Genomic DNA, 27,160 nt, shown 5'->3' with positions numbered 1-27,160 from the left:
ACATGATTAAACAGATTAACATACTGTTCAACTTCACCTGCTATACACAGAGAAAGAAAATGTTCATTAAGGAATCTTATATAATGCACTCAAAGGAACAGTCTGACATTTCCATGTGTATTGTCATTTGTTTTACCCAGGCACTGAGATGCAAGAAAAACTAATATTATTGCATTGCAACTTGTTAGCATTGTTAGCACACCTTATAACAACCAACCCCCCCATAAATGTAGTTAAATGCTAACATGCTAGCCTGCAGCAGGTAAGACCATTAATAACCAAGCCACTGGGCCACCTTTTAAACCCCCAATGCTCCCAAACCTCTGGAGTTATAACCTTTTGATATCGAAAAATAACAATAATATCTTGTAATTTAAAACATGAGTGTATTTTTGTGTCCACCATACTAAGCTCATGTCTAATCATAAGCAACACCTTCTGATTCATCAACTTTGATTGTGCAAAAGAAAAATCCAGTGAAGAGAAGATGCATTGGGAAACGCTGCAGTGTCCGTCAGTTTAAATTGGCTCACTTTAAGGTTTCATTCAGCAGAGTTCAGACGGTACAAACCACCAGCAGATGTCTCTGTTAAATCACCCTGCAGCTGCTGTAGGCTCTGTAAATCTAGTTTACAAATGTGTTCTTCCTTACAAAGAAATAAAAACGACACCATGGTCCTGCTGAGAAGAGATACATTTGCAATGTGCAATGCGAAGATCCACAAAAGAGAGCTTTGAAATGTATTTCTTCTCAGTTTTACCAGCTCTTTGTTAATGTACTCTTCTTCATGATATCAGGTATCCAGCACCATTTACATGATAGAGTATTAACACATTAAGAATAAGTATGTGATGATTACATTACCTATTGCTTGAGAAAAAAATAGATATCTTATGGTAAGTGGTTTGAATATTTTCATAAAATTATCTCATTAGCTCATACATTGCACCATTTCTTAACGTGTTACAATGGTGCAATGCTAAACAATCAAAGGTTCTTCTTTGATGTTTACAAATCTCTATATGACAAAATACTATTTTCTACAGAAAGGACGTGTCTCCTCTCCTGGAGGAGCTGCCACCCTGCACTCAAAGACTTCATTAGTAGTTTCACTGGACACGTTGAGAGCTGCATCATGGTCTTATTGGTATTTCAAGTGTTGTTCCACTCAGAGTAAAAAACTATCAGTGACACTCAGTGACACACACACACACACACACACACACACACACACACACACACACACACACACACACACACACACACACACACACACACACACACACACACACACACACACACACACACACACACACCACACACACACACACACACACACACACACACCCACACACACACACACACACACACACACACACACACACACACACACACACACACCACACACACACACACACACACACACACACCACACACACACACACACACACACACACACACACACACACACACACACACACACACACACACACACACACACACACACACACACACACACACACCACAAACCCACACACACACTACACACCAACCCCCAAACCGCGGCTCTCACTCTTCTTGGTATGCTCTTTTGTTGTAGCCACACAAGAGCAGCCATTGTATGCCATCAGAGTGTGACAAAGTATGAGCGCTTCGAAGAGAGTATGTGCATATTTGTGTTTTAGTGTGTGTGTTTTAGTGTGTGTGTGTGTGTGTGTGTGTGTGTGTGTGTGTCCTGTTGCTCTCCTACTGTGCTGGCTAAGATCCACCAATAGGCAGGACAGTGCAGATAGAGGACAGGGAAGAAAGTGAGCTCCCTTTCTCTCTTCACACTGTTGCATTGTTGCTGAAGGAGGCAGGCTGGTGTTGAGATAGGCATGGGGGGGGGCAGGGGCGGTTCGGGGACGCAGGTGGAGGAGGTCAGTGTCCTGGTGGGGTTGATATTACAATATGACAGAAACAGTCTCTCCAGTGCCATATGTTCAAGTGATTCATCGCGTTTTCATCAAGGTCTTCTTTACCAGCTCTGTGTTGTCCCATAAAATAAATAATGTCTTCCCATTTTGAGTTTGCTGAATGCCCTTTGGGGATATTCACTTGTCTTTGAGAGAACACCTCTTGACTGGGAGCCCGGTAAGAGAAAATGAAGAAGGGCTTTTTAGTCCACTTTGTTGTTGTTGTTGGAGGGAATAGGCTGGCACTGTGCTGGGCACGGAGACGAGGAGGAGGAAGAGGACGAGGAACATGTTTTGTTGGTGGCAGAGAGTTCACTGGGTTTGTGTTTCTGATGCAGGGCGATCACAGCCAGAATACTGATGATGTGAACATGGAAATACATAGACCTAGGAGAGAAGACAAGATATGACAGTACTTATGTCATAAATGAACTGTACAAGGAACTTTAGCTCAGTAAGAAAACGTCACAGGCATAACACAGCATGCCTCAAATGAATTTGAAATAACTCTTTATATACTTTGTGTTGCTAAAGGCAATTACAGGCAGGAATACTAGCTGCAACAATAAGATGATTGACAAAAAATGTATGAGGAGTTATTTTCATTATTATGAATGCCAACCGTCTCTAGTTCCAACTTCTGAAATGTGTATATGCTGGTTCCCTTAGTCTTCTATGATAGTTAACTGAATATCTTTAAGGTTTATTGGGCATAAAATACTTTTAAAGATTTTTCCTTGGGAATTTCTGATGGGCATTTTTCTCCAATTTCTGACATTTGAATGCACTCTTCACATGAATAATAGAACACATGAGAAAAATGCTCTTTTGTTCGTTGTAAGAGAGGAGGGGCATAAACAAGTAACATCATCACTAGTACTTGTCACATACATAGCTGGTGCTTGAATTACATACAGTCTGTGCTGACCTTTGTAAATGTGGACAGATGACAGAATTGATGTCACGCTGACCAATAAGAGGACTAAAGATGAGTTGAACCTACCTGTAATAAACCAAAGTGGACTCTACTGCTAGGAGCAGGAAAGGCATCACAGTGTAGCAGATGGCCAGCTGGGTGGCTGCCCAGGTGAAGAGGTCGTATCCCAGCTTCAAGCCTCTGGAGATCAGCATGTGTTGGCGGACAGACTTCCGTACCTGGTGGGGAGGGACGGATTAACAGAGAGAGATAAATCACTGTTTTCACATCCATGATATGATTAGTGTATTTAAGCAATGCTGTTGATGTAATTTCAACCAACCCAATGAAGTTACATGACAAAACTGTATTACCTTCCTTAAAAAAAGACGAATATTCCTTCCTTACATTTTGCTTTGGTATCAACATGTCTAGTAATAATAATAATAATATATTTTATTTATAAGCACACTTTTCATTTGCGTAAACAAAACTCAAAGTGCTACAAAATTAAAAATTAAAAAGGGTGAAACAAAACAACAAAAACAATAAAAACAAAAAAAAACTATTTAAAAACAATTAAAACAACATAATAAAAGCTGTGACATTCATGCCGGCATGGCATAATGTGGGGGATTTAAAAATCTAGTTAAAGGCTATTCTAAAAAGATGCGTTTTTAGGCCTTTTTTGAACGCCTCCACAGTCTGTGGTGTCCTCAGCTGGTTTGGGAGGGCATTCCACAGTCTCGGAGCAGCGGAGCAGAAGGCTCGGTCTCCCATGGTCTTCAGTTTTGTCCTTGGTGGGATGAGGAGGTTTGCCTTTACTGAACGTAGGTTCCTCGTGGAGGTTTGTGGGCAATTCCTTGATGTAGGAGGGAGCATTTCCATATATGCACTGATGAGTGAAGAGGGTGATTTTGTAGTCAATCCTGAGTGAGACCGGGAGCCAGTGCAGTGATTTGAGGATGGGTGTGATGTGTTCGTACTTCCGCACTCTCATCAGGATCCTAGCAGCTGTGTTTTGGATGTATTGCAGCTTCTGGATGTTCTTGCTAGGAATCCCAATGAGAAGTGCGTTACAGTAGTCCAGCCTGGAGGAGACAAAGGCGTGGACAAGCTTTTCAGCATCTGGCAGACTGAGTGTGGGGCGGAGTTTCGCAATATTTCTAAGGTGGTAGAAAGAGGTCTTGCATATTTGCTTGATGTGGGCCTCAAAGGTCAGGTGAGGATCCATTTTAACTCCCAGATTGGTAACCGTTGGTGAGAGTGTAATGTTCTGACCGGAGAAGGTGATGCTGGTGATGGCGGATTAACGGACCTGATGTGGAGTGCCAATAAGAATGGCTTCAGTCTTGGAGCTGTTTAGCTGGAGAAAGTTGTGCTTCATCCACACCTTTATCTCCTCCAGGCATGTGGTTATTGTGGATGATGGCAGAGGTGCAGAGGGGGTTGGGTTTGCTCTGATGTAGAGCTGTGTGTCATCAGCATAGCAATGGAAAGATATTCCATGCCGGCTGATGACACGACAAAGGGGGGATATGTATATGGTGAAAAGGGTGGGGCCGAGGACTGATGCTTGGGGACACCGCAAGTCACAGAGTGAGTTCTTGATTTAGCCGCTCCCAAGGTGATGTGCTCAGTCCTCCCGGTGAGATAGGAGGTGAACCAGTTTAAGGCAGAGTCAGAGAGTCCAATTGTAGTGTGAAGACGGTGGAGTAGGATGTCATGGTCGATGGTATCAAATGCTGCAGTTAGATCCAGGAGGATGAGGATGTTGAAGATGGGTCTGTAATTGGCTAGGACTTCAGGGTCTAAAGTGGGTTTTTTGAGGAGTGGTTTGATGACAGCAGCTTTTTATGGCACCAATGTTTGATTTAACCAAAGCTGTGGGAAAGGGGTCCAGGGCACAGGTGGAGGGTTTCATCTTTTTGATGATGGCCTCAACTTCATGCTGCGAGATGTTAGTGAAGCAGCAAAGAGGCTGGGTCGGTCCAGGCTGGGGGTTGACGGTCAGGACTAGCAGAGCAGCGGAATTTGAGAGGAGAGAGCGGATGGTCTCTACCTTTTTCCTGAAAAATGTGATGAAATTATCACACTGCTCCTCTGTGGTGTCTTTGTGTAGCGGAGTCTGAGGTTTGAGGAGATGGTTTATGGTGGAAAAAAGTAGCTTGGAGTTGCCAGGGCTATTGTTGATGATGGCGGAGTAGAATTTTGACCGTGTGTCTCTGAGGGACTTTGCGTAGGCATTTTGGTGGTCCCGGTATGCCTGTCTGTGAACAGAGAGGCCTGAAGCCTTGAAGCGCCGCTCAAGGACACGCCCCGCTGTCTTCATTTTCCTCAGGTCGCAGGTGTACCAGGGGGCTGAGCGTGAGAAAGTGACTGTTCTGGTTTTGACAGGGGCGTGGAGATCCAGGAGACTGCTCAGAGATTTATTGTAAAAATCCACAGATTAATTTACTGATGTAGGAGTTATTGTGGAGAGATGCTGGAGATCCGAGGTGTCCGGGTTGATGTTTTTCAGATTTCTGAAACGGATTTGACGCTTGGGTTTGGTAAACAAGTTTACTCTAAGGTACTCGAAAGGAAGGTCAGGCCAATTGTCGAACCTCAGATTGAGGAGGAACAATGCGGATTCCGTCCTGGTCGTGGAACGACGGATCAGCTTTTTACTCTCGCAAGGATCCTGGAGGGGGCCTGGGAGTATGCTTATCCGGTCTACATGTGTTTTGTAGACTTGGAGAAGGCGTATGACCGAGTTCCCAGGGAGTTACTGTGGGAGGTGCTGCGGGGGTATGGGGTGAGGGGGTCTCTACTCAGGGCCATCCAATCTCTGTACTCCCAAAGCGAGAGCTGTGTCCGGGTCCTCGGCAGTAAGTCGGACCCATTTCCCGTGAGGGTTGGCCTCCGCCAGGGCTGCGCTTTGTCACCAACCAGTTTGTAATATACATGGATCGGATTTCGAGGCGTAGTCGTGGGGAAGGGGGTCTGCAGTTCGGTGGACTAAGGATTGCACCACTGCTTTTTGCAGATGATGTGGTTCTAATGGCTTCATCGGTCTGCGACCTTCAGCACTCACTGGATCGGTTCGCAACCGAGTGTGAAGCGGCTGGGATGAGGACCAGCACCTCCAAATCTGAGGCCATGGTTCTCAGCAGGAAACCGATGGACTGTCCACTCCAAGTAGGGAATGAGTCCTTACCCCAAGTGAAGGAGTTCAAGTATCTCGGGGTCTTGTTCTCGAGTGAGGGAACAATGGAGCGTGAGATGGGCCGGAGAATCGGAGCAGCGGGAGCGGTACTGCAGTCGCTTTACCGCACCGTTGTGACGAAAAGGGAGCTGAGCCAGAAGGCAAAGCTCTCTGTCTACCGGGCCATTTTCGTTCCTACCCTCACCTATGGTCATGAAGGATGGGTCATGACCGAAATAACGAGATCGCGGATGCAAGCGGCCGAGATGGGTTTTCTCCGCAGGGTGGCTGGTGTCTCCCTTAGGGATAAGGTGAGAAGTTCAGTCATCCGGGAGGGACTCGGAGTTGAGCCGCTCCTCCTTCGCGTCGAAAGGAGCCAGTTGAGGTGGTTCGGGCACCTAGTAAGGATGCCACCTGGGCGCCTCCCTAGGGAGGTGTTCCAGGCACGTCCAGCTGGGAAGAGACCAAGGGGTAGACCTAGGACCAGGTGGAGGGATTATATCTCTTCGTTGGCCTGGGAGCGCCTTGGGATCCTCCAGTCAGAGCTGGTTGATGTGGCCAGGGAAAAGAACGTTTGGGGCTCTCTGCTGGAACTGCTACCCCCGCGACCCGACCACGGATAAGCGGGAGAAGATGGATGGATGGATGGATCAACATGTCAGCCTGGTATACTTCTTTTTTTTTAACCTCAGATGAAGCTGGTCCATCAATCCTAATAATCCGCACATGCAGGAAAGTACAATTCAAGCCCTTTTTTACAGTTAAATACAGGTGTATAAACCAATTTCTGACAGATACACATTTCGAGAACTGCTCTAATACTATCAAGAAGAATAAATAATAATAATAATAATATTAGTTTTTCAATTTGTATCAAATACAAATTATAGAAACGTTCCTTGCAGTTGTGTGTTCGAGGATTTATTTACTTTTTATTTATGATTTCATTTTTTCCAGAGGAGATAGAGAACTTACAGCTCTAGCTGCCATGGTGATGGGGATGGCAGTGATGAAGGTGAAATAATACCCAGGATAAACACCGTGCCACAGGGCCGACAGGATGAAGGTCAACGCCAACCTGTGCCTGGGGGCTCGGTCATAACACACCCTGAGGAGATGGGAGGAATCACACATTCAAAAATGTCTGTGAGTAAATGTTTTCTGACTGCAGGCATGAGTATTGAAGTTCACATTTGCAGGACTTACGTTTTGAGCCAAATTCCTGTTTGAATATTCCAGTTGTCTATGAATGTCTTGAAGCTGGTTGCGGTCTAAAAGAAAAATAACCACATAATTGCTAGAATTAGACCAACATCCACATGCTTGACACAGTGTGGGAGACTAATGTAGGTTTGCTATTTGAAATCATGTGAAACATTGAAGGTACCTCAATCCTCAAGATGTTGATGTTGCAGATAAGGTCCCAAGATGGCTTCCCATTTGCATCCATCCCCAAGAAACCATATCCTGCTGCGTTGTGGACAGCATCAGCTGACAGAACAGAGAAAAATGTAAGTCACATGACTTCCTTGGCAGTAACAACAACGCTCATGGTCCCATTAAACTCACATAGTGTCCATGCGAAGTAGAACTTGGGCCTTGCTGCTTGTATGGAGAAGAAGGCGTAGGTGAGCCTTGTGAGGAAGGGGGCATTGTTCACAAACTGAGGGTCCACGTTGTACGTTATTGGCAAGGCTCGAGTCACAGTGAGGAAGAACAGCATACATCCGCTGCACACCAACAGCTTTCTACAGACAGCATTCTGCACAGAAAACAGATAAGTGCTGAGCAGAGAGGAGATCACAGATTACAAATGGACATGATGACTGGGATGAAGATGGAGATGAGAGGAAATTAGTCATATTTAGAACAATACTGAAACAATAACAGCAATTGGACTATGTTCAGAAACGGAAGAATCAAACTCCTGATACGGCTAGAAAAGTCTCAAGTGAATACAAAAAATACAACAGGAGAAGACTGCGGTCTATAATGGACAGGCAGATTTGACTTTAGTCTCTCTGCCAAACAGCGATGTGCGTTCAAGAACTCACGTTAGGCGAAGGCTCCGGTGTCTTATCGTAGCCGTTGTGCCCGTTACATGTCCCTGAGTGCTGCCTGAGCCTCCTGCTGATGTGTCTGCCCTCTATGAAGTCTATGTACTCCTTATAGTTACTGCATGGTCCCACCAAGATACTCAGGAAGTTCAGATTGTAACTCAGGTACTGGATGAGGGAAGGCCTCACACTGTAGAAAGATTGTTGGAAGAAATTAATTAAACCCAAACCAAGAATCCCTTTGATTAGTCGTTGATTTGGTCGCTTTGTTCCCCGATTACAACAGTGCTGCAGCTTTGTTAGGAACTATGGAGAACTGGTTATGAATTGTAACAAGTTTTAAAATACTCAATACACACAGGAATCATAAAAGAGTCCATTTCAATAAGTTAATTGATTCCTAAAAACAGGTTTTGATAAACTGAGCTTCAGTCTAGTTTTCTGGTTATGAATACATCAAAGCTGAACGATCATTTGATGGCACAATCAGAATTAATAAGTACAATCGTATTCTGATACAATAAAACATAAGCGTTTATACACTAGAGCCACACTATGTAATGATAATTTGTGAATACTGTACATTAAATGAAGTAAATACATTAAATACATTTTAAAATGGCATGCATGGTACAATGATGACTGTTTTGTTGTCGATTCACATGCATAAACATGACATGTCATATTTGCCATGCAAAAAGATGACTCTTGTGACTCAAGTTCCCAGCATGCTTTTCACATGAACACACGATTGCTTCTCCTTGTCATTGTCCTTTGTGGCTAAATGACATTTTTTATTCTTTAAACTAAGGTGATAAATCAGTGCATATATACTTTGACAGGGACATTGTGTCCCAATAAATATAAATCCTGCAAAGCTATGTGCACCACAAAGGGCTCCGACTTATTGCCATTTAAAATAAAAGTTTTCAGTTTTCGCCACAGTAAAACTTACTTTATTGCCAGAGTCTTCTGCCCCGGGCTCAGTTGTTCAGATTTCTTACACATACCTAAAAGATAAGAAACAATGTCATCAGTACCCTGTTAGGAAACTTCAATTTGACCACTCTTTACCAAAAACAGTGATGGCTGAATGTAATGTAGCTGCTTCATTGGCTGGAACTGTATGTGTATGTGTATGTGTGTATGTGTGTATGTGTATGTGTATGTGTGTGTGTGTGTGTGTGTGTGTGTGTGTGTGTGTGTGTGTGTGTGTGTGTGTGTGTGTTCCTTACCATCATGGAGCTGGAAAGCCAGTGTGGTTATCTTCTGGGTAACTATCATCAAAGGCCTGGGCACAAAAAGTTACAAGTCAATTCATTTTAGACACTGACTTTATAACTGAAATTATACTTTTGATGGATATATAACCCAACTTTCACTGCATATCTTCAAATAAAGTAAGGAAATAAGTACCAAAGAAGAATAGGAGTAGAACCGACATCACCATTCAAATCAAGCTGGTCAGAGCAGCTGCCATTTTATCTGTAGTTACACTTCATTATCCACTCAATTCTAGTTCAGTAACATGTAATGTAACATTTGTGATATTGGGCTATATAAATAAACATTGATTGATTGATTGATTGATTCAGTGGTGGTGATAATTTTTTAGCAGTCAAGAGCATTCTGATGTTTTTAGACTCACAACACCAGCCTGATGTAGATGGGCTACTCTGACAATATTTATAATACAGTGATCTTGTTTTTAATTGTTTTAAAAGCAGTATGTTTAATCAGCAGTAGGATATTTACTGATCAGTCAAACAAACAAACAAACCCATAACAAGCAAAACAGCTGCTGAACATCTGTCTCAGGCTACAGAACATAGCTTCCCTCTGTGAATAACTTCATTGTTTCCAGCAGTGTCAAGTCAGGTCGCTTACTTATCCAATGCAATTCAGTCAATTCAATTCGCTTAATCATGTCTCTGTAAACCAGGCGACCTGACAGACATGTTGTCCAGCTCCCAAAGCTCTAAATAAATTGATTTCATAAAGTAGCTTAATCAAATAACGCTACCAATGATTTAATCCAATGAGTAGAGAAAAACCAGGTGAATTTGATGTTATTTGGGTATACCAAAAAGTGCTGGAAACGGGGCGACAGTGGGGGTCTTTGAGGTCCTCTACAGTAAGTCTGCACAGACTAGTTTCACACCCCCTCCCCTATTTTCATTCACAGATAGAGAATCCTCTGTCCCAAGAATGTGAGGGTGTGTGCACAAAGGCACACATAACCTACATCTCTCTGTCTCTCTCTGTGTGTCTCTCTCTCTCTCACATTCTCACACACACATAGTGGGCTGCATTGTGTGGACAGCATGGAAAACTGAGTTAGAGAGAGGCCGAGCGGCTGGCAGTGCCAGCAGAATGGGCGCTGGCAGCTGGCAGTAGAGAAACATTTTCAGGTTTCCAGCGACTCTGTGCAACTCTCTCCACCCCTGTAGCCGGCAGACTCTGTGAGCGTTAACCAAAGACTGACTCACAGGCCTGCCCACCATCACCAGAGTCACGAGGAGTGCAAGATAGGCCTCATGGGAACTCATCCATCCCAAAACTGAGCCAAAAAAGGTTGTGCAATATGGTGTCAGCAGAGACAGCAGTGTATTTAAAGATAAACTGCCCACAGAAAACACTATCAGGTCAGGCAATATCCTGACAAACACATACATTGTTAAGTTAAATATTTGTCTGTTTTTCTGAATGCTGGGATGCATATACTGTTTAACCCTCTTTATCAAAGCAACCACAAGCCATCAGTGTGAAAGTAACTACATAATGAAATGTAATTACACACTGCTGCTTTTTAATCAGCACTGTTGTTGTCACGGTGTGTGAAGCAGGTAGGACCCAAATGCAGATTAAAGTGCAAATTCCTTTATTTCAAGGCTAGGTGAACAACAAAGACAAAACAGAACACTCACCGACGAACTAGTCATGACAAAAGACGAACCGACAAAGACAGACAGAAAAACCAGAACTTAAATACACACAAGACTAATCACACAAACAAGACACAGATGAGGAGGGAGGAGAAAACACAGGGGCCACAGGTGAACACAATCGGGTAATCAGACACACCAGGGAAACTAACGACAGGGAACCACAGACAAAACACAACGCAGACAGAAAACCAAAAACAGATCTAGACAAGACAAAACACCACAAAGACAGATCGTGACAGTACCCCCCCCCTCAAGGGACGGATCCCAGACGTCCCAAAAAAAGAACACAAAAGTCCAAAACCTCAAGCAGAGTGGGTGGAGGGGGTCCGGAGGAGGGACGTATCACTAGGCCACCAGGGTGGGTGGAGGGGGTCAGGAGGACGGGACTGAGCTGACCGCCCAGAGGCACAGCAGAGGACCAGGAAGGGATCTCGGGCGGACGGCCCGGGGGCAAGGCAGAGTTCAAAAAGGGGGATTCAGGCGGACGGCCCGGGGGCAAGGCAGAGTCTAAGGTGGGGGACTCGGGCGGCCGAGCATGAGGGCGAAGGCAGCGGCAGGAAGAGTCAGGGGGCTGGGCTCGAGGACGAGGGCAGCGGCAGGAAGAGTCAGGGGGCCGGGATAGCGGGCGAAGACCACGGCTCACAGAGGGCCGGGATCGAGGGCGAAGACCGCGGCTCTCAGGGGGCCGGGCTCGAGGGCGAAGACCACGGCTCACAGAGGGCCGGGATCGAGGGCGAAGACCGCGGCTCTCAGGGGGCCGGGCTCTCAGGGGGCCGGGCTCGAGGGCGAAGACCAGAGAGCTCCGGAGGCCGGGCAGGACCCGGTGTCGGCCGGACAGGAACCGGAGCTGGTGGGACAGGCCTCGGCAGGATCCCCCACGGAAGAGGACCAGGACACGGGATTGGCAGGACCCCCGGCGAGACAGAGGATGGCGGGGCCTCCAATGGAACAGGACAAGGGGTTGGTAGGACCCCCGGCAGGAGAGTAGTCGGCGGGGCCTCCAATGGCACAGGACAAAGGGTTGGCAGGACCCCCGGCAGGAGAGTAGTCGGCGGGGCCTCCAACGGCACAGGACAAAGGGTTGGCAGGACCCCCGGCAGGAGAGTAGATGGCGGGACCTCCAACGAGACAGGACAAAGTGTTGGCAGGACCCCCGGCAAGGGAGTAGACGGCGGGACCTCCAACGGGACAGGACAAAGGGTTGGCAGGACCCCCGGCAGGAGAGTAGTCGGCGGGGCCTCCAACGGCACAGGACAAAGGGTTGGCAGGACCCCCGGCAGGAGAGTAGTTGGCGGGACCTCCAACGAGACAGGACAAGGAGCTGGCAGGACCCCCGGCAGGAGAGTAGACGGCGGGACCTCCAACGGGACAGACATACGATTGGTAGGACCCCCGGCAGAGGAGTAGTCGACGGGGCCTCCAACGGGACAGGACATGGAGTTGGCAGGACCCCCAGCGGAACCTCCAACGGACCAGGACATTGGGTAGGGACTTGAGACGTGACTCGAGAGGAGACTCGAGAGGGGAACTCGAGAGGGGAACTAGAGAGGGGACTCGAGAGGGGACTAGAGGAGGGACTAAAGGAGGGACTAGAGGAGGAACTAGAGAAGGGAACTCGAGAGGGGAACTAGAGGAGGGACTAGAGAGGGGACTAAAGGAGGGACTAAAGGAGGGACTAAAGGAGGGAACTCGAGAGGGAACTGGAGAGTGAACTCGAGAGGGGACTCGAGAGGGAACTGGAGAGGGAACTCGAGAGGGGACTCGAGAGGGGACTCGGGTAGGAACTTGAGAGGTGACTGGAGAGGGAACTCAAGAAGGGACTCGAGAGGGAACTGGAGAGGAGACTTGAGAGGGGACTCGAGAAGGGACTGGAGAGGGGACTCGGAGAGGGAACTGGAGAGGGAACTGGAGAGGGAATGGAGAGGGAACTGGAGAGGGAACTGGAGAGGGAACTGGAGAGGACTGAGAGGGGACTCGAGAGGGAACTGGAGAGGGGACTCGAGAGGGGACTCGGGTAGGAACTGGAGAGGGGACTCGGGTAGGAACTGGAGAGGGGACTCGGGTAGGAACTGGAGAGGGGACTCGGGTAGGAACTGGAGAGGGGACTCGGGTAGGAACTGGAGAGGGGACTCGGGTAGGAACTTGTGTCGGTCGGTACACCGACAGGACACGGGGAGCTGGCGTCGTCTGGGGAGCCAGCAGGAGACGAGGTGCTGGAGTCGGCCGGTACGCCGACAAGACTCGGGGAGCTGGCGTCGGCTGGGGAGCCAGCAGGAGACGAGGTGCTGGAGTCGACCGGTACGCCGACAAGACTCGGGGAGCTGGTGTTGGCTGGAGAGCCAACAGGAGACGAGGTGCTGGAGTCGGCCGGTACGCCGACAAGACTCGGGGAGCTGGCGTCGGCTGGGGAGCCAGCAGGAGACGAGATGCTGGAGTCGGCCGGTACACCGACAAGACTCGGGGAGCTGGCGTCGGCTGGGGAGCCAGCAGGAGACGAGGTGCTGGAGTCGGGACCATGACTGTATGGGCCAGCTCTGGTGCAGGGACCACGGTTGTAAGATCCAGTTCTGGAGCCGGAAACATGGCTGTAAGGTCCGGAGCTGAAGCCTGGATCATGGCTGTGTGGGCCGGTTTTGGAGCCGGAAACATGGCTGCTGGGGCCGGCACTGGAGCCGGAACCATGGCTGCTGGGCAAGGAACCGGAACACGGATCCATGGCTGTGTGGGGTGGTACTGGAGCACGGTACCATGGCTATGTGGGATGGTACTGGAGCACGGAACCATGGCTGCTGGGTCCGGCACTGGAGCCGGAACTGGCGCTGGAACCCTGGCCTTTCGTCCTTTAGGAGTCTTTTGGAGGCTTCGTGGACCTCCAAACGCCAGACCAGACCCCAGGAAAGGGTCAGAACATGAAGCCTGGTACTCAGGGCTACGTGAGAAAACCCTAAGCCACTCGGGCAACAAGCTCCAGAGCCAGGGATTGCGAGCAACCTCCTGACGTGCCTCCTTCAACGTAGCCTCTCTACCCCGTCTAGATGAGGCGCCTTTCCATGTATATAAAATGTACTCCAGAGAGTATCCAAGACTTTCCGCCTGTCGCATCAAAACGGCTGAATCTGCTGGGTCCATAATGTGGTCGGTTCGTACTGTCACGGTGTGTGAAGCAGGTAGGACCCAAATGCAGATTAAAGTGCAAATTCCTTTATTTCAAGGCTAGGTGAACAACAAAGACAAAACAGAACACTCACCGACAAACTAGTCATGACAAAAGACGAACCGACAAAGACAGACAGAAAAACCAGAACTTAAATACACACAAGACTAATCACATAAACAAGACACAGGTGAGGAGGGAGGAGAAAACACAGGGGCCACAGGTGAACACAATCGGGTAATCAGACACACCAGGGAAACTAACGACAGGGAACCACTGACAAAACACAACGCAGACAGAAAACCAAAAACAGATCTAGACAAGACAAAACACCACAAAGACAGATCGTGACAGTTGTATTTACACAAGGCTGTGGTACCGGCCAACATGTAAGCAGGTACAACATGGTTTGGAACTGATAACACTGGAGCAGATTTAAAACTGAAATGACTATCAACATCATCAACAAGGTGTGGCACAGGGAGAGGAAAAGAGACGGGACAATCAAAGGATTTTCTTTCTTACCCAGAGAAGTCAGTGGACAAAACTCCATAGTTATAGATGAAGACTCTGGTCACTTGGCACACTGTCAAGTAGCCCATAGCCGTCACCATGGAATACCTGTGAGTGGGGGAATGAAAAAAACTCAATCAGACAAAAGACTATTCACATTCTCTGGAGAAAGATACCTACTATTCAAGTAGGGCTGCCATGCTTGGTTAATGAGGACATGTGTTTATTACTAAACTATTACTCAGAGATGATTATGGAATGTGTGGCATTTTAGCCAGAATACCCTGGTAAGAGGCTCTCTTTCAATATTTTCAGATTTTTCTTATAATGTCCAGTGAAATTGGTGACTTTTAAAATGTAAGCGACAACATGCAATTGAAGTAGAACAATTGTAATATACTGTTTTGGTACTTATGAGAGAAGCTGCTTCTTGAGAGCATGACAACATATGAACTGACCTGACCTGAAACGTGTGGTTTAAGCTCAAATTAATTGAAGTCTGTTGGAGAAATACTGTTTTCTCCACTCTTTGGGTTGTTTTAATGCACTGATATCATGTGTGGCCTTGCAGCTGCCTCTTCTTGTGATAGGAGGAGGCAGGGCATTTCAGGTTGTTGATATTTATGAGAAGACAGACTTGCTGTCTCCTAAATATCTCATTTCTATGAAGCGTGAAGGAAGTACGTGACTCTTTCCAGAAGACGTCACAGATGACCCATCGCAGATGACCCGACTTTCCGACACCCGCGGCTGATATTAGCGCCACCTCGATTTACGACTTTGTTGTTATCTCCTGTGTTTTGGACTATATAAGCCTGATGTTTTTTGCTGTTCCTTTGAGCAACATACCTCATGTGTGTGAGTTAACCCATATCCTTTGTATGTGATTTAACTCTGCTCCTTCTTGCAAGAATACATTAGTTACCTGATCATTGATTCTCAACCTGGTGTCGAGTGATATTTTTCTAACAAAGTCATCGAGATGTTAAATGTTCAACACAGTATTAGCCTTTAACATATCACAATTAGTACACAGGTTTGTAGGCGTGCCCTCAAGTTTCCTGAGTTTGTCGTGCTCCAATCAGAATAACCTCGTCCTCACCCTGTGTTGTTGATCAAGAGGTTTGTTATGTGGTAGGCTTGTTGAAAAAGCAGCTTTAACACAATTTACAATGCGTTTTGTTTGCACATGTATAGAACAACAGGTTTTGTATTCATTTCCCTGCAGGTAATCTCGTAAATACCAGGGGGTATACTACGAAGCAGGATTTTCGCTTAGCTGGTTAAATTCAGGGAAAACTCCGGCTTTCCGGTCCTACGAAGCTGGTTCTCTTTTTAGCAGGCTATTGATTGATTGATTGAAAAGTTTATTAACAGCTTGTATATTGGGTACAGTACAGTACAGCTCAAAACATACAATTGTTAAGGGGATGCAGACCAGAGAAAGACTTTCGTCTTGTTTACATCAGGGTCCCCCATTTCCAATTCATCATATCATTTAAGACATATAAGACATATTTGACATACAGATGGCTTATTTACAATTTACATACAGGTGGTTTTTTATTGCTTATTTACAATTTTCATTTTAGATTTTGTTCTAATACATCCTAACCGGACATTTAAGACATACCAAGTCTACAGATATACAGTTAGTAACAGAGTCTAAAATGCGAGTATATACATAGATGGGGGGGGAAGCTGTCCATTGAACGACAGGTTGAGATTTGTACCATTACCGGGGCCAGTTTTGCAATGCTCTCCCCCGAAGGTGCTCTTTAAGAGAGGTTTTGAAGATAAGTATACTTTTACTTTCCTTTACAGTTGTGGGAAGAGCGTTCCACCTTGATGTGGCATCATTGCGAAACGTGTATTCCCCCTTTTTTGTGCCAAATCTGGGTTTCACATGATTTGTGGAGCTCCCTCTGGTGTTATGATCATGGTATTCCTTGACCTTTGGGAAGAATTTTGACATGTACATGGGTACCATAGAGGTGTAGTGGATCTTGTAGACCAGGCCCATTGCAAGTAGCTGTACTCTGTCGTCTACTCTAAGCCATCCTAGGTTGTCAAAGTGGGCAGAGGTGAGGTGGGTTCTAGATGAAAGGTCAAGCAGTAGTCTGACCAGTTTATTTTGCGATGTTTGAAGTTTTATTTTTAGCGCCTTGGAGGTGCTATGGTACCATGACGTGCAGGCATAGTCATAGTACCCTTGAATGAGTGCTCCTGCCAGAGTTTTCAGGGTGTTTTTGTTTACCAGAGAGGAGATCCGGTATAGGAATCTAGTTCTTTGATTGACTTTTTTTATTACATTGGATGCCATTTTATCACAGGAGAGGTTTGCCTCAAGAATAGATCCTAGGTATGTAATTTCCTTCTTACTTGTGACAATAATGTCGCCCACTGCAACTGAGAAGTCGTCAGATTTGCTGAGATTATGTTTCGAACCGAAGAGAATGGACTCTGTTTTACCCAGGTGTAATGATAATGTATTATCGGCGAGCCAGGTGCAGATTCTGCCAAGCTCGGAGCTGAGGGTTTTTTCAACCTGCAACCTGTTCCTGCCAGAGACCAGCAGGGCTGAGTCGTCCGCGAACAGGAACAAGTTGCAGTCACATGCTGATGACATGTCATTTACATAAATTAGGAACAGTAACGGACCTAATATGCTTCCTTGTGGAACACCACAGCTCACTGGGAAGGGGGGGGGGACAGAGTACCATTTACCTCCACCATCTGTTCTCTCCCCTCCAGGTAGGATTGCATCCAGCTCACCGATAGTTTATCAAAACCAATTGCTTTTAGCTTGTCAATCAGAATGGTGTGATTGACAGTGTCGAAAGCCTTTTGTAGGTCCAGCATCACCATGCCGCAGTACTTGCCCTCGTCCACCTCTTGTTTGATGTGGTCGCTCAAATAAAGAAGGCATGTGTCAGTGGAGTGGGATCTTCTAAAGCCAGATTGAAATTCATAGATTAGTTTCTTTTCCGCGAGGTACTTTTCGACCTGTTCATATACTATTTTTTCCATGACTTTCGAGATAGAGGTAAGTATAGAAACAGGGCGGTAGTTGCCTGGGTCCAATTTGCTGCCCTTTTTGTGCAGGGGGGTTACTCTTGCAATTTTGAAGTCTTTGGGTACTTTTCCCTGTTTTATGGAGAGGTTAATTATGTGAGCTATGACTGGTGAGATGGCGGTTGCTGTGTCTCTGAGGAATTTGGTGGGGATATTGTCGTGGCCAGTGGCCTTGTTAGGTTGGAGGGCGCTCAGTTTAATGAGTACCTCTGCTGTTGTTACCCTTGCTAGACTGAAATCATCTTTGCGTACCCCTAGGTTTTTGTAGTAGGTCATGATGTGATCTACTCCAAAAAGCCCTGAGTGGGAGGGTAATTTATTTACAAGAGTTGTGGCTATGTTTGTGAAAAAAATGTTCAAGTACTTGGCCACATCCAGTTTGTCTGTGATGAGCCTGTTATCTGTCTTTATGTTTAAGTTAGAAAATCTCGTTTTGAGTTTTTTACTGCAGCCAAGCTGGTTATTGAGTAATTTCCAAAGTTCACGGGGTTTATTTTTGTTTTCCTCAGTTTTGACATTGATGAAATTCATTTTGGCAGTTTTGATCATGGAGCTTACGTCATTTCTTAGTCTGTTTCTTTCCATTTTTAGTTCAGTCACGTGGGCCTGGAGTTCACTGCTCGTGCTTTTGGAAAGCATTGACTGACTTTTATGAAACTCAGAGCATTTTTTGTCTCTGGTTTTCATGGCGGTCAGTATGCCGGAGTGCATCCACGGCTCAGCGCGATTTTTTACCCTGGTTGTTCTTAGGGGGGGCCAAATCATTGAGTATTGCAGAGAATTTGTTTTTGAAACCAAGCCATGTTTCTTCAACTTGTGTACCACTGAGCTCATCTGACCAGTCCAGGCTCTCCAGTTCTAGGTTAAAGGCCTCGCTAGAGTAGTTTTTGAGGTCTCTAGATATGACTGTTTTGTGACAGCCGGCCCTTTGTTTTAGCTTTTTGCGGGTACAGAATATCATATAATGATCACTTAAACCGCATGCTATAACCCCTTTACTGGAGATCCTGGACTTGTCAGAGGTCAGAATGAGATCAATGGTAGTTTGTGTTGTTTCACATACCCGGGTGGGTTGGGTGATTAGCTGGCTGAAGCCGTGCAGATCACAAATCCTACTGAAGGACTTGAAGACGGACGTGTCTTTACGTTGCATATCCGTGTTCCAGTCTCCAATAATAATTGTCTCTACATCCCCCACATCAGCCAAACACCCATCTAATGTATCATAAAAGTCACTCTGTTCCGGTGGTCTATAGATTGTCCCAACTATTACAGATTTAGCATTGTCAAAAAGAATTTCAACCCACACAGATTCAATATTTTCATGATGCAGGTCAGTACGGTTTTTGAAATTGGTGTCTTTATGTATGTACATGCAGACACCACCTCCATTCACGTTCCTGTCCCTTCTCACTACAAGATAATCTTCAATTTCAATCTCTGAATCTGTAATGGAATTGTCCAATTTGGTCTCAGAAAAGCATAATATGCTTGCCTTACCGTTCATGAATAGCTGCCTGAGTTCAGCCAGTTTGTGTCTCAGGCTAGATCTCCATGGTAACTTATGCTTAGCGGCTAATCTGGTCGGGACCAGGTTAGGTTGCAGGCTAAGAGCTCAACTCAGTGAAAGCACTGCCTGCTGACCAATCAGAGCTCAGTGTGCGGAGTTTAAAGCGATCAAGTCATATTCAACAGGCAAACTGTGGGGTAGAGCCAAGCGGCAAACTGTGGGGTAGAGCCGGGAAGCCAATACGGAAGTGCCACACACTGCAGTTCATATATTGGCCGATAGGCGATGGCTGCAGAAAGGAGCAATTTCCATAGACCCCCATGTTAAAATGCCCAACTTTACAGCAGAAAAAAAGATGTTTCTACCCCTGGCTCCATACATTTTATCATCGATATAGTTAGATTCCACCTTGATGATTATGGATCTGTGAGTGAATTGTTTTCTAACGCGACCCTTTTATTTATATTAGGTCTTAAAGTGTGTGCATAAATTAGGGCGTGGTCACATTGAGTGACGGCTCTGTCAAGTGCCTGCCGCTGTTAGCTTCTTGTCTCTCTGCTAGCTGCTCCGTGAAGCTACAGGGACTCTGCCTGCTCAGTTCATCCAGGGAACACAACTTGAAGCCGGCCGTGGTTGTTTGTTCTTCATGCTTATATATCGGACTATTGTGACTCGCTCTGCGGTTAAAACAGACGGTGCATGAATGCGGTTTTGCGGTAAGTGAAATTCTAGTGCTTTATTTATGTGTTAATGATTTTTAATCAGCTACGTAATGAATGGTAAGGCTTGGGTTAGCATGTAAGCTAGTGGTAGCTACATCGGTGCTAACGATTGTAATCGTAGCCTCCAAGTTAAAATCATAGACCGTATATATAAAGGTTACAACGAAATAGATTAAGTGGGATAATACTGTTGAACAAACGGCTTCTGTTTGAAGTTGATAAAATAAGGTTACATCCTTGTAACTTAGAGATATTTTATTATGTAGGTAGAACTGTATGCATCTAAGGTTAATTTAAATTGGCTATGCTCAAGTATGTAGACAAGCTAATGTCGAAGTAGTGTATGTGAAATCAACCTCACAATAAGATGTGTGTATATTACAATTATTAATGTCATATTTCAAGATGATTACTTAAATATTACAATATGGTTGGTTGAGCTGGAGTTCATTATTGAGCTTACACGTTAACGTCACAGTCATCTGAAGAACGAACCCAAACCTTGTTGTTTTTATTAATTGCATTACCAAATGGGTATCAAATAAACAGTAAGCATTGGTAACACAACTTCCAAAGTTACAGTAAAATAAAAAGGCCCCTGACTCGGACAATACACAATCCAACATGTTCAACAGAAGAGAATCAGTTATATTGTTTGTACACATGGTACTTTACATATATATATATATATATATATATATATCTGTTTGTTTAAGGTGTCCAGGTGATGCAGACAGGCTGGACCAGAGAGTGAGAGACAGAACTGGACTCCTCACAGCAGTGAACTTCAGCACAGGTACAAAGACTCTTTTTTCATACTGTACAAAGAATCAAGAAAGATATTGGTTTAAATAAATGAAGTATTGACTTGAATACACTGATATACATTCCATTAAACAATACTAAATACTAGATCACCTATGTAGAGGAAACTTCTGTGTAGCTATGCAGTGGGAGTCACCGACTCAGGAAGGAGACACGGGAAGAGCAGTAGCTTTGATGTCAAACACATGATGGTTTATTTGGAGTTAACGGCCGGAGGATTCACATCACAAGTCCAAGAGTCAGAGGTTCTGACTTCACGGTAGAGTTGCCACGTCAATTCTGGAGAGCCTCTCTCTTGCCAGCCCATCTAACTGGTTTCGCAGAGAGTAAACAACATATTTGAGGAGATAGCCTAAACAGTGTGGGAACACAGAGCTACTTGCCTCGGACACTTATGACCTCGAAGATTTTACCTTGGAGTCCACAAATACAGAGAAGGAAGTGTCCCAGTGTACCCACAACACAGACCATCTGTATCCCAGTATTGACCGGTCACAGAATGGGAACAATAACATTATTGGCTAAGCCGCCTGTGTCCTTAAAGAAGGTAAACAGACATCGAGGTTTGTCCTGTATGTTACTAATTGGCGTCTTATGATAATTATTTCCACAACAACCTACACATCAGTTAAGTTGAGGGTTTTTTCCATGCAAAAAGTTACATTTAGATGATAACAAGCAATATGACTTTGTCAGCTTTCTAATGTAATGTATTGAAGGCAAAGATATTTAACACATAGTGAGAACTGCTACTATTTATCTCTCAATATTGTCTGAAAAAACGTGGTAAAAGTTATTCTTTCAGTGAGACAACAGAGCAAGCTTCTACAGTTGCACTACGTTTTGATAACAGTTCAATATTATTTTGATAATAACATATATTTCAATGTTGATGAACTTCATACTGTTCATTCATAATCTGATTGTCTTTGTAGCTCATTGTTGAAATAAAAAAAAAACATTACAATTACAAAATAATTATATCTACAGCCCCTAAACACACAAACACACCACTTTCATAAATAACACACTTGTTCTGCAATAATATGTTTTATGTTTCCTGTCATTTTTGTTAGGAAAGGACATGCCTGAAAGACACGACATTTTCTCCTTCTCTGAGGGTCAAGAAGAACATCCAAGAGGAACATTAAAAGCTGATGTTATGAGATTTTAAGACCAGTACAGGACATTCACTAAGAAACTACTTTTATTGTAAAAACAGTCAGCTGATCGAATGCAGCTATTTCCACATCTACACTCCATCAGCTGATTATTTCTATTTGCCTCACTTTATGAGCTTCACAACATGTACCTTGTTTTGCAACGTCACAAATAAATGGGGCCAATCTTCAGTCAGATGTGAATGTGTAATCTAACATTTTCAGTAAGAATAATGGACGAAAGGAGTGCAAATACAAATACAATTTATTGAAATGTGAACCAAAAGTTAATCAAATGTTTTAAATAAAAAGCACATATGGACAGAAGGTGTAAACTTATTAAATGTATTAAACACATTTAGTCAAATAAAGTGACCGACTAGGCCTGTGCAGTTGGTATCAGCTTTGCCCAGCATGGGCTCCTTCATCAGCCCTGGTCCTCCTCGCAGAGGAAAGACCCTCGGTCCTCTCCAAACCAACAGACAGGACGTCCATCACACGGAGGTTTCTCCCTGAAGTCTCTGCAGCTCTCTGGACACCAGACTGTCTCAATCCGTCCACACTGAATATGAGATTGGGAAAATGAAAATAATAAATGCTTTAGACAATAAGAAACATAAAGTTGACTGTTGAGTTGCTCAGTTTTGTTAGATTGTCAATACTATTACTGTATAACTAATATCTCAGGTTAAGAGGCACATTCAAATAAAGATTGGTCTTTAAATACATTTTATCTTTTGAATTGTTTGTCTAAAGTCAAGGATCTATAACTGGTACTTAGTTTTAATGATACAGTCTGGTTATTATGCTGTTTGGAGGAGGCCTCACAGGTAAGAGCACTAACTAGCTACCATCACATGTACCTTAGCTTGACTTAAATGTATTAAACGTATAGTTAAGTGATATCAAAATATAAATAACTAATGTCATGCAAACATATTAATATTTGCTTGATTCCAGTGATGAATTTAGCACAATTGTATACAAACGTTAAGGGGTTTTAAGATTCTGAAGTATTATGTTAAAACTCAATAACTTAGATTATTATTTATAGTTTTGCTGAATAGTTTCATGTCCGCTTACCTTAGAAACGTAAAATGCGACGGCAGCGTGCAGATGGGGAGCATGTTAGCTTAGCTTGGTAGCTTCAGCTAGCTCTGGAACTTCCAGCTCGGTGGCAGCAGGTCCCGCCTCTTTGCCCTTATTTGGAGCAGGCTGGAACAGGCGGGAGTTGAACTCTGACGTCACTGTCGAGCCGTTAGTGGCCGACTCCGCCTACTAAGGGCTTCACGGCAACTCTGCAGAATCCTATGGGTGACGTCACGGACCCTACGTCCATTTATATATACAGTCTATGGTCATATTACAGGAGAAAGGAAATACAGAAAAGCTGCCGTCGCAGGAAAGACGGCCGGCAAAAATCACCGATTGTGTGAACGTGAACATTAATAGAATATCACCTCCCATCTTCAGAGCAATCTGACTATTATAACATTAGCGTTAAGAAAGCTTACTTAAATATATGCCACAACATAAGTAACCGGATCAGAGTAACATTAAGTAGGCTACAGTCCGCGGCATATCTTCATAATATATCATATATTTTCTTATCTGAGTGAGCTGAGCCGTATCTGGTCGTGCAACACTCACAGTGTCACATAGGCCTACTGTATGCCGAATTATTATTTTAAGCAACACATTAAGTTGACGAAACACTCGAGACAAATGTAATTAAAGTCAGATCGTGTTTTAGACGGGGCAGTGATATCATAAACCTGTTAATGTACGCATTCAAACACTTTTTCTTTTGCCAGCTGTATTCACCTTGCAGGTGCAGACTATGTGGCTTTTATCCTGGATAAAGTGTTTAAGACATGGATGTTTAAAGTTTAACTTCTTCATTTTTGACTAGTATTAAAGTTCACTTTTCATTCAGGAAGTATGACGCTGCGCTGTCAGTACGCTTCTCCATGTTTGTGATTGGTCGAATGCTCCAAATACCACCCCTTTCATGTGAACGCGCACCTAACTAGATAGGACACGGCTGGCTTGAGCGATCCACTTGATAACCAGCGTCGTAGTACAGTTTAGCGAGAGCGCGTATGTTTTGGATTAGGCCAACCGGCTAACTCAAACATATCCAGGTTAGGTTGAACCAGCTTCGTAGTATAGGCCCCTGGACTACCAAACCAACATTTTGTTTGTGTTGTTCCATTCAGAACAAAAAAATAAACTACAATGATACACTTGAGCCAAGTTGTTTCAAGCTAACACACAAACACACAACCAAATATGAAGATAAAATATATGTAGACCATACTATAACATGGATGCAAAGATAACAAAAATGCATTTTAAAATGAACACACACATATACAGTATATACACACACACACACACACACACACACACTCACAGTCCACCTGTTTCCAAACAGGCTGGTCTGGGTGGTGTGTGTGTTCTTATCTAACATGTTCTACATTAGTTTCTTTCATCAACAGTATTTGAGGCCACATTTTAACAGGGAGATAATGGGGCTGGGTGCATTGCACTGCAGTGTGTGTTGGAAATTGGTGGGAGAGAGTAAATTAATGATTGAATTCCAAGGGGTGAGCAACAACAAACAACTTTGGTTTTACAGGTTGAACTGTCAATACTGCCTTATTATTACAAAATAATGTTTAATATAATCACCCCGATCTGGACTGCTCACTCTACCAAATGACTTATGACGTTAATAAACTCCAGGTTGATCTTGTCCGACAAGTTTGACCTGACGACACCTATAACTAGTACTGCACCAGTATCCCCGGAAATGAGATAGCAGATATATCATCCACCTCTCAGTCTGTCTGGTCTAGACAAGACCTTTGCAGCAACATTTCTAAAGAAGAACAGGTTTGTGTATGTCAAACCAAACCAACCAGGTATACAGTAACGGTTGTTCAGACTAAACAAACTGTCTGAACTGGGCAAAAGAGCTTTGATTGATTTAACTGGGCAGTAAAGAATAAGCTTTATTCCACCTTATATTTGATTTGTTCACATGTCATAAATTCCACAGTTACATTTCATGATCAATTTTAAATTCCAACCTTTTTGACTCAATAACTTAAATGACCCAGACTTCAATGTGAATGTTTCTATGAAATATGAAGACCAACACTTGCCTGTGCACATTGTTGATGTCAGCGTTGATGATAATCAAGTAGCTTCCAACCACCACTGTCAGGATGTGAGCTGAGTACCTGCAGACAAGGACACACAATTAGACCATGTGCCTCATTATATGTGTTTTATATGTCTGTGACAGGATGCAGTGTGCGTCAGTGAAGCCTAGATACATTTCCCCTAGTCAAATGCCACAACAGCCATTTCTCCAGTATATCTTCTTTCTTAGCACCATTACTGTCTAAAGCCTGAGTGCCCTCTTCTAATTATAAGCATGTGACCCTACACACTGGACACCAGCGGTGTTCATTTGTCAGAAATGTAGAAAGATAATAGACAAATATAGTTAAGAACTCAGAGATCAACAGCCATTTTTTACTAAAAACATATTTGTAATCATGAGAGAAGTTGAATGGAGTACTACAGTATGTGAGCATATACTCTGACATTACCATCCAAAGCAGAAGATGAGAAAGACAATGCCAAGAAGAGTGGCCACAGCGTGCCTGACCAGGGGATTGGCATGGCTAGGACTGAGGTAGAGACGAAACCAGAAGGCAGCAGCCAGGGCAAACAGCTGACACGCCAGAAAATTCACCTGTGTGGGAGACATAGATACTAGTTTGTGTATTTATATAAAATTGTTTTTAATAGCTGACAGAAAACTCCTGTGGGAACAGCATAATGCAAGGATTGTAATGTTGTTTCATCCTCCTCATTAGTAGTGTATCAATACTATAAGGACGTATATTTCTGCTGTGATTTGTGAAATATTAAATAGTCGAAGATAAATGTTAAGAAGCTTATTTATTTTTGTAAACTTTGCCATGCAGGTCTTTTGTTTGTAAATTTCATTTTTGGAGAAACATAATCACCAAAAATCATTATCTCCAGCATTGCAAATAAATTCCGATGTGGGCGTCACTGATGAGGAATCACTGCCAGTCTCTCTACCAAGTGACACGACGTTAATTGATAGACCAGTAATACATACTTTTTTCACAACATATATTTGGAAATTTAGAAATGTTAACTCTGACTCTAAAAATAACTGTTTTTCATGGACAGGTAGCCTACTCTTCTTACCTGATCCAGAGGAAAGCCCAATAGTTCACTGACAGGCAGCAGCCACTTGGAGCCAGTCGTTTTAAACCTGGTGTCCTCGCCCTCGCCCATCCTACGTGTTTTTTTCTGTTACGAAGCCTCTATGTTATCGACTTGTTCTATGTTGTTTAGCAAACTACTTGCTATTTTATGTCACAAAAATACATTGTTTGCCCGAAAGGCTCGCAACAAGTCAGCCAAGTCCACAGAGTGACACTCCCGACTCTCCCTCAGACTCAGTACCAGTCAAGTCAAACAATAATAATACAAACTTCCGGTCATTGCTTTCAAAATAAAAGCCGTGTCGACGAACGTTGGAAATAAGATAACAAGATTCAGGTTTAGCCTACAGTATTTTTCTGCAGGAATAAACCGGTTCTGCGTACTTGTTTTAGCCCACACTCTACTCATAGACATTCCACCTCAAAATGCAACGTTTGAATTATAATTATCACGCATATTTGGTTTTGTGTAGGAACCCCCCTCCCTTTAAAAGTGGAAGAGTAGGCTATTGTGTTTTTCTCTAAAAATTACATAAACTGCATCGTTGGTGAAATGTGTTTAAAGGGAACCATCTGCCTATTGTTGTAGGCAGCGTTTTAAAGTACTTTGGAACGTTAAATATATGCCTTTGAAAGTCATATTATTCTACTTCCGGCGTTATTCAGGCTCTCTCTTTAGCTTGGATCAATATTTGATGGCAAAGTTGGAGCAGTGGCCCTGACCCCCGCCCTTATTTACGGGCTCATGATGAAAAAAAAAATAAGCCATCTCATTAATAAAAAGATCAAGAAATAATGAACAAGTGTTTGGATAGTTTATTCAAAGACAATACTTATCATTTGTTGTGCTCTGTTTTAAC

The 27,160-nt window shown here is 44.1% G+C and overlaps 1 protein-coding gene across 1 annotated transcript; it reads right to left on the bottom strand.

Annotated features, from left to right (window-relative positions):
* Nucleotides 1-1,563: 1,563 nt before the first annotated feature.
* On the bottom strand, nucleotides 1,564-26,543 carry mboat1 (membrane bound O-acyltransferase domain containing 1). The gene is made up of 13 exons (XM_034208578.1): nucleotides 26,281-26,543; nucleotides 25,647-25,792; nucleotides 25,194-25,271; nucleotides 14,744-14,839; nucleotides 9,352-9,407; nucleotides 9,072-9,126; nucleotides 8,114-8,306; nucleotides 7,629-7,821; nucleotides 7,447-7,550; nucleotides 7,266-7,330; nucleotides 7,035-7,167; nucleotides 2,960-3,111; nucleotides 1,564-2,343 (listed from the first exon to the last, which is right to left on the bottom strand). Exons 1-13 carry the CDS (start codon nucleotides 26,368-26,370, stop codon nucleotides 2,160-2,162), a joined length of 1,545 nt encoding a protein of 514 aa, XP_034064469.1. The 5' UTR covers nucleotides 26,371-26,543; the 3' UTR covers nucleotides 1,564-2,159.
* Nucleotides 26,544-27,160: the final 617 nt, after the last annotated feature.

This window comes from Gymnodraco acuticeps, unplaced genomic scaffold (genome assembly GCF_902827175.1).
Source record: "Gymnodraco acuticeps unplaced genomic scaffold, fGymAcu1.1, whole genome shotgun sequence".
NCBI classification, from domain to species: domain Eukaryota; kingdom Metazoa; phylum Chordata; class Actinopteri; order Perciformes; family Bathydraconidae; genus Gymnodraco; species Gymnodraco acuticeps.
Note: the sequence above shows the minus strand (reverse complement) of the source record. Positions and strands in the feature narration are given on the sequence as shown.

What these genes read in the sequence shown, in the direction of transcription:
- mboat1 (XM_034208578.1), bottom strand. Translation starts at nt 26,370, where the DNA reads ATGGGCGAGGGCGAGGACACCAGGTTTAAAACGACTGGCTCCAAGTGG. An exon ending in ACAGGAATTTGGCTCAAAAC is followed by an intron (nt 7,168 to 7,265) that starts GTAAGTCCTGCA and finishes CCATCTCCTCAG; the next exon opens with GGTGTGTTATGACCGAGCCC. An exon ending in TCCACTTTGGTTTATTACAG is followed by an intron (nt 2,344 to 2,959) that starts GTAGGTTCAACT and finishes CTTCTCTCCTAG; the next exon opens with GTCTATGTATTTCCATGTTC.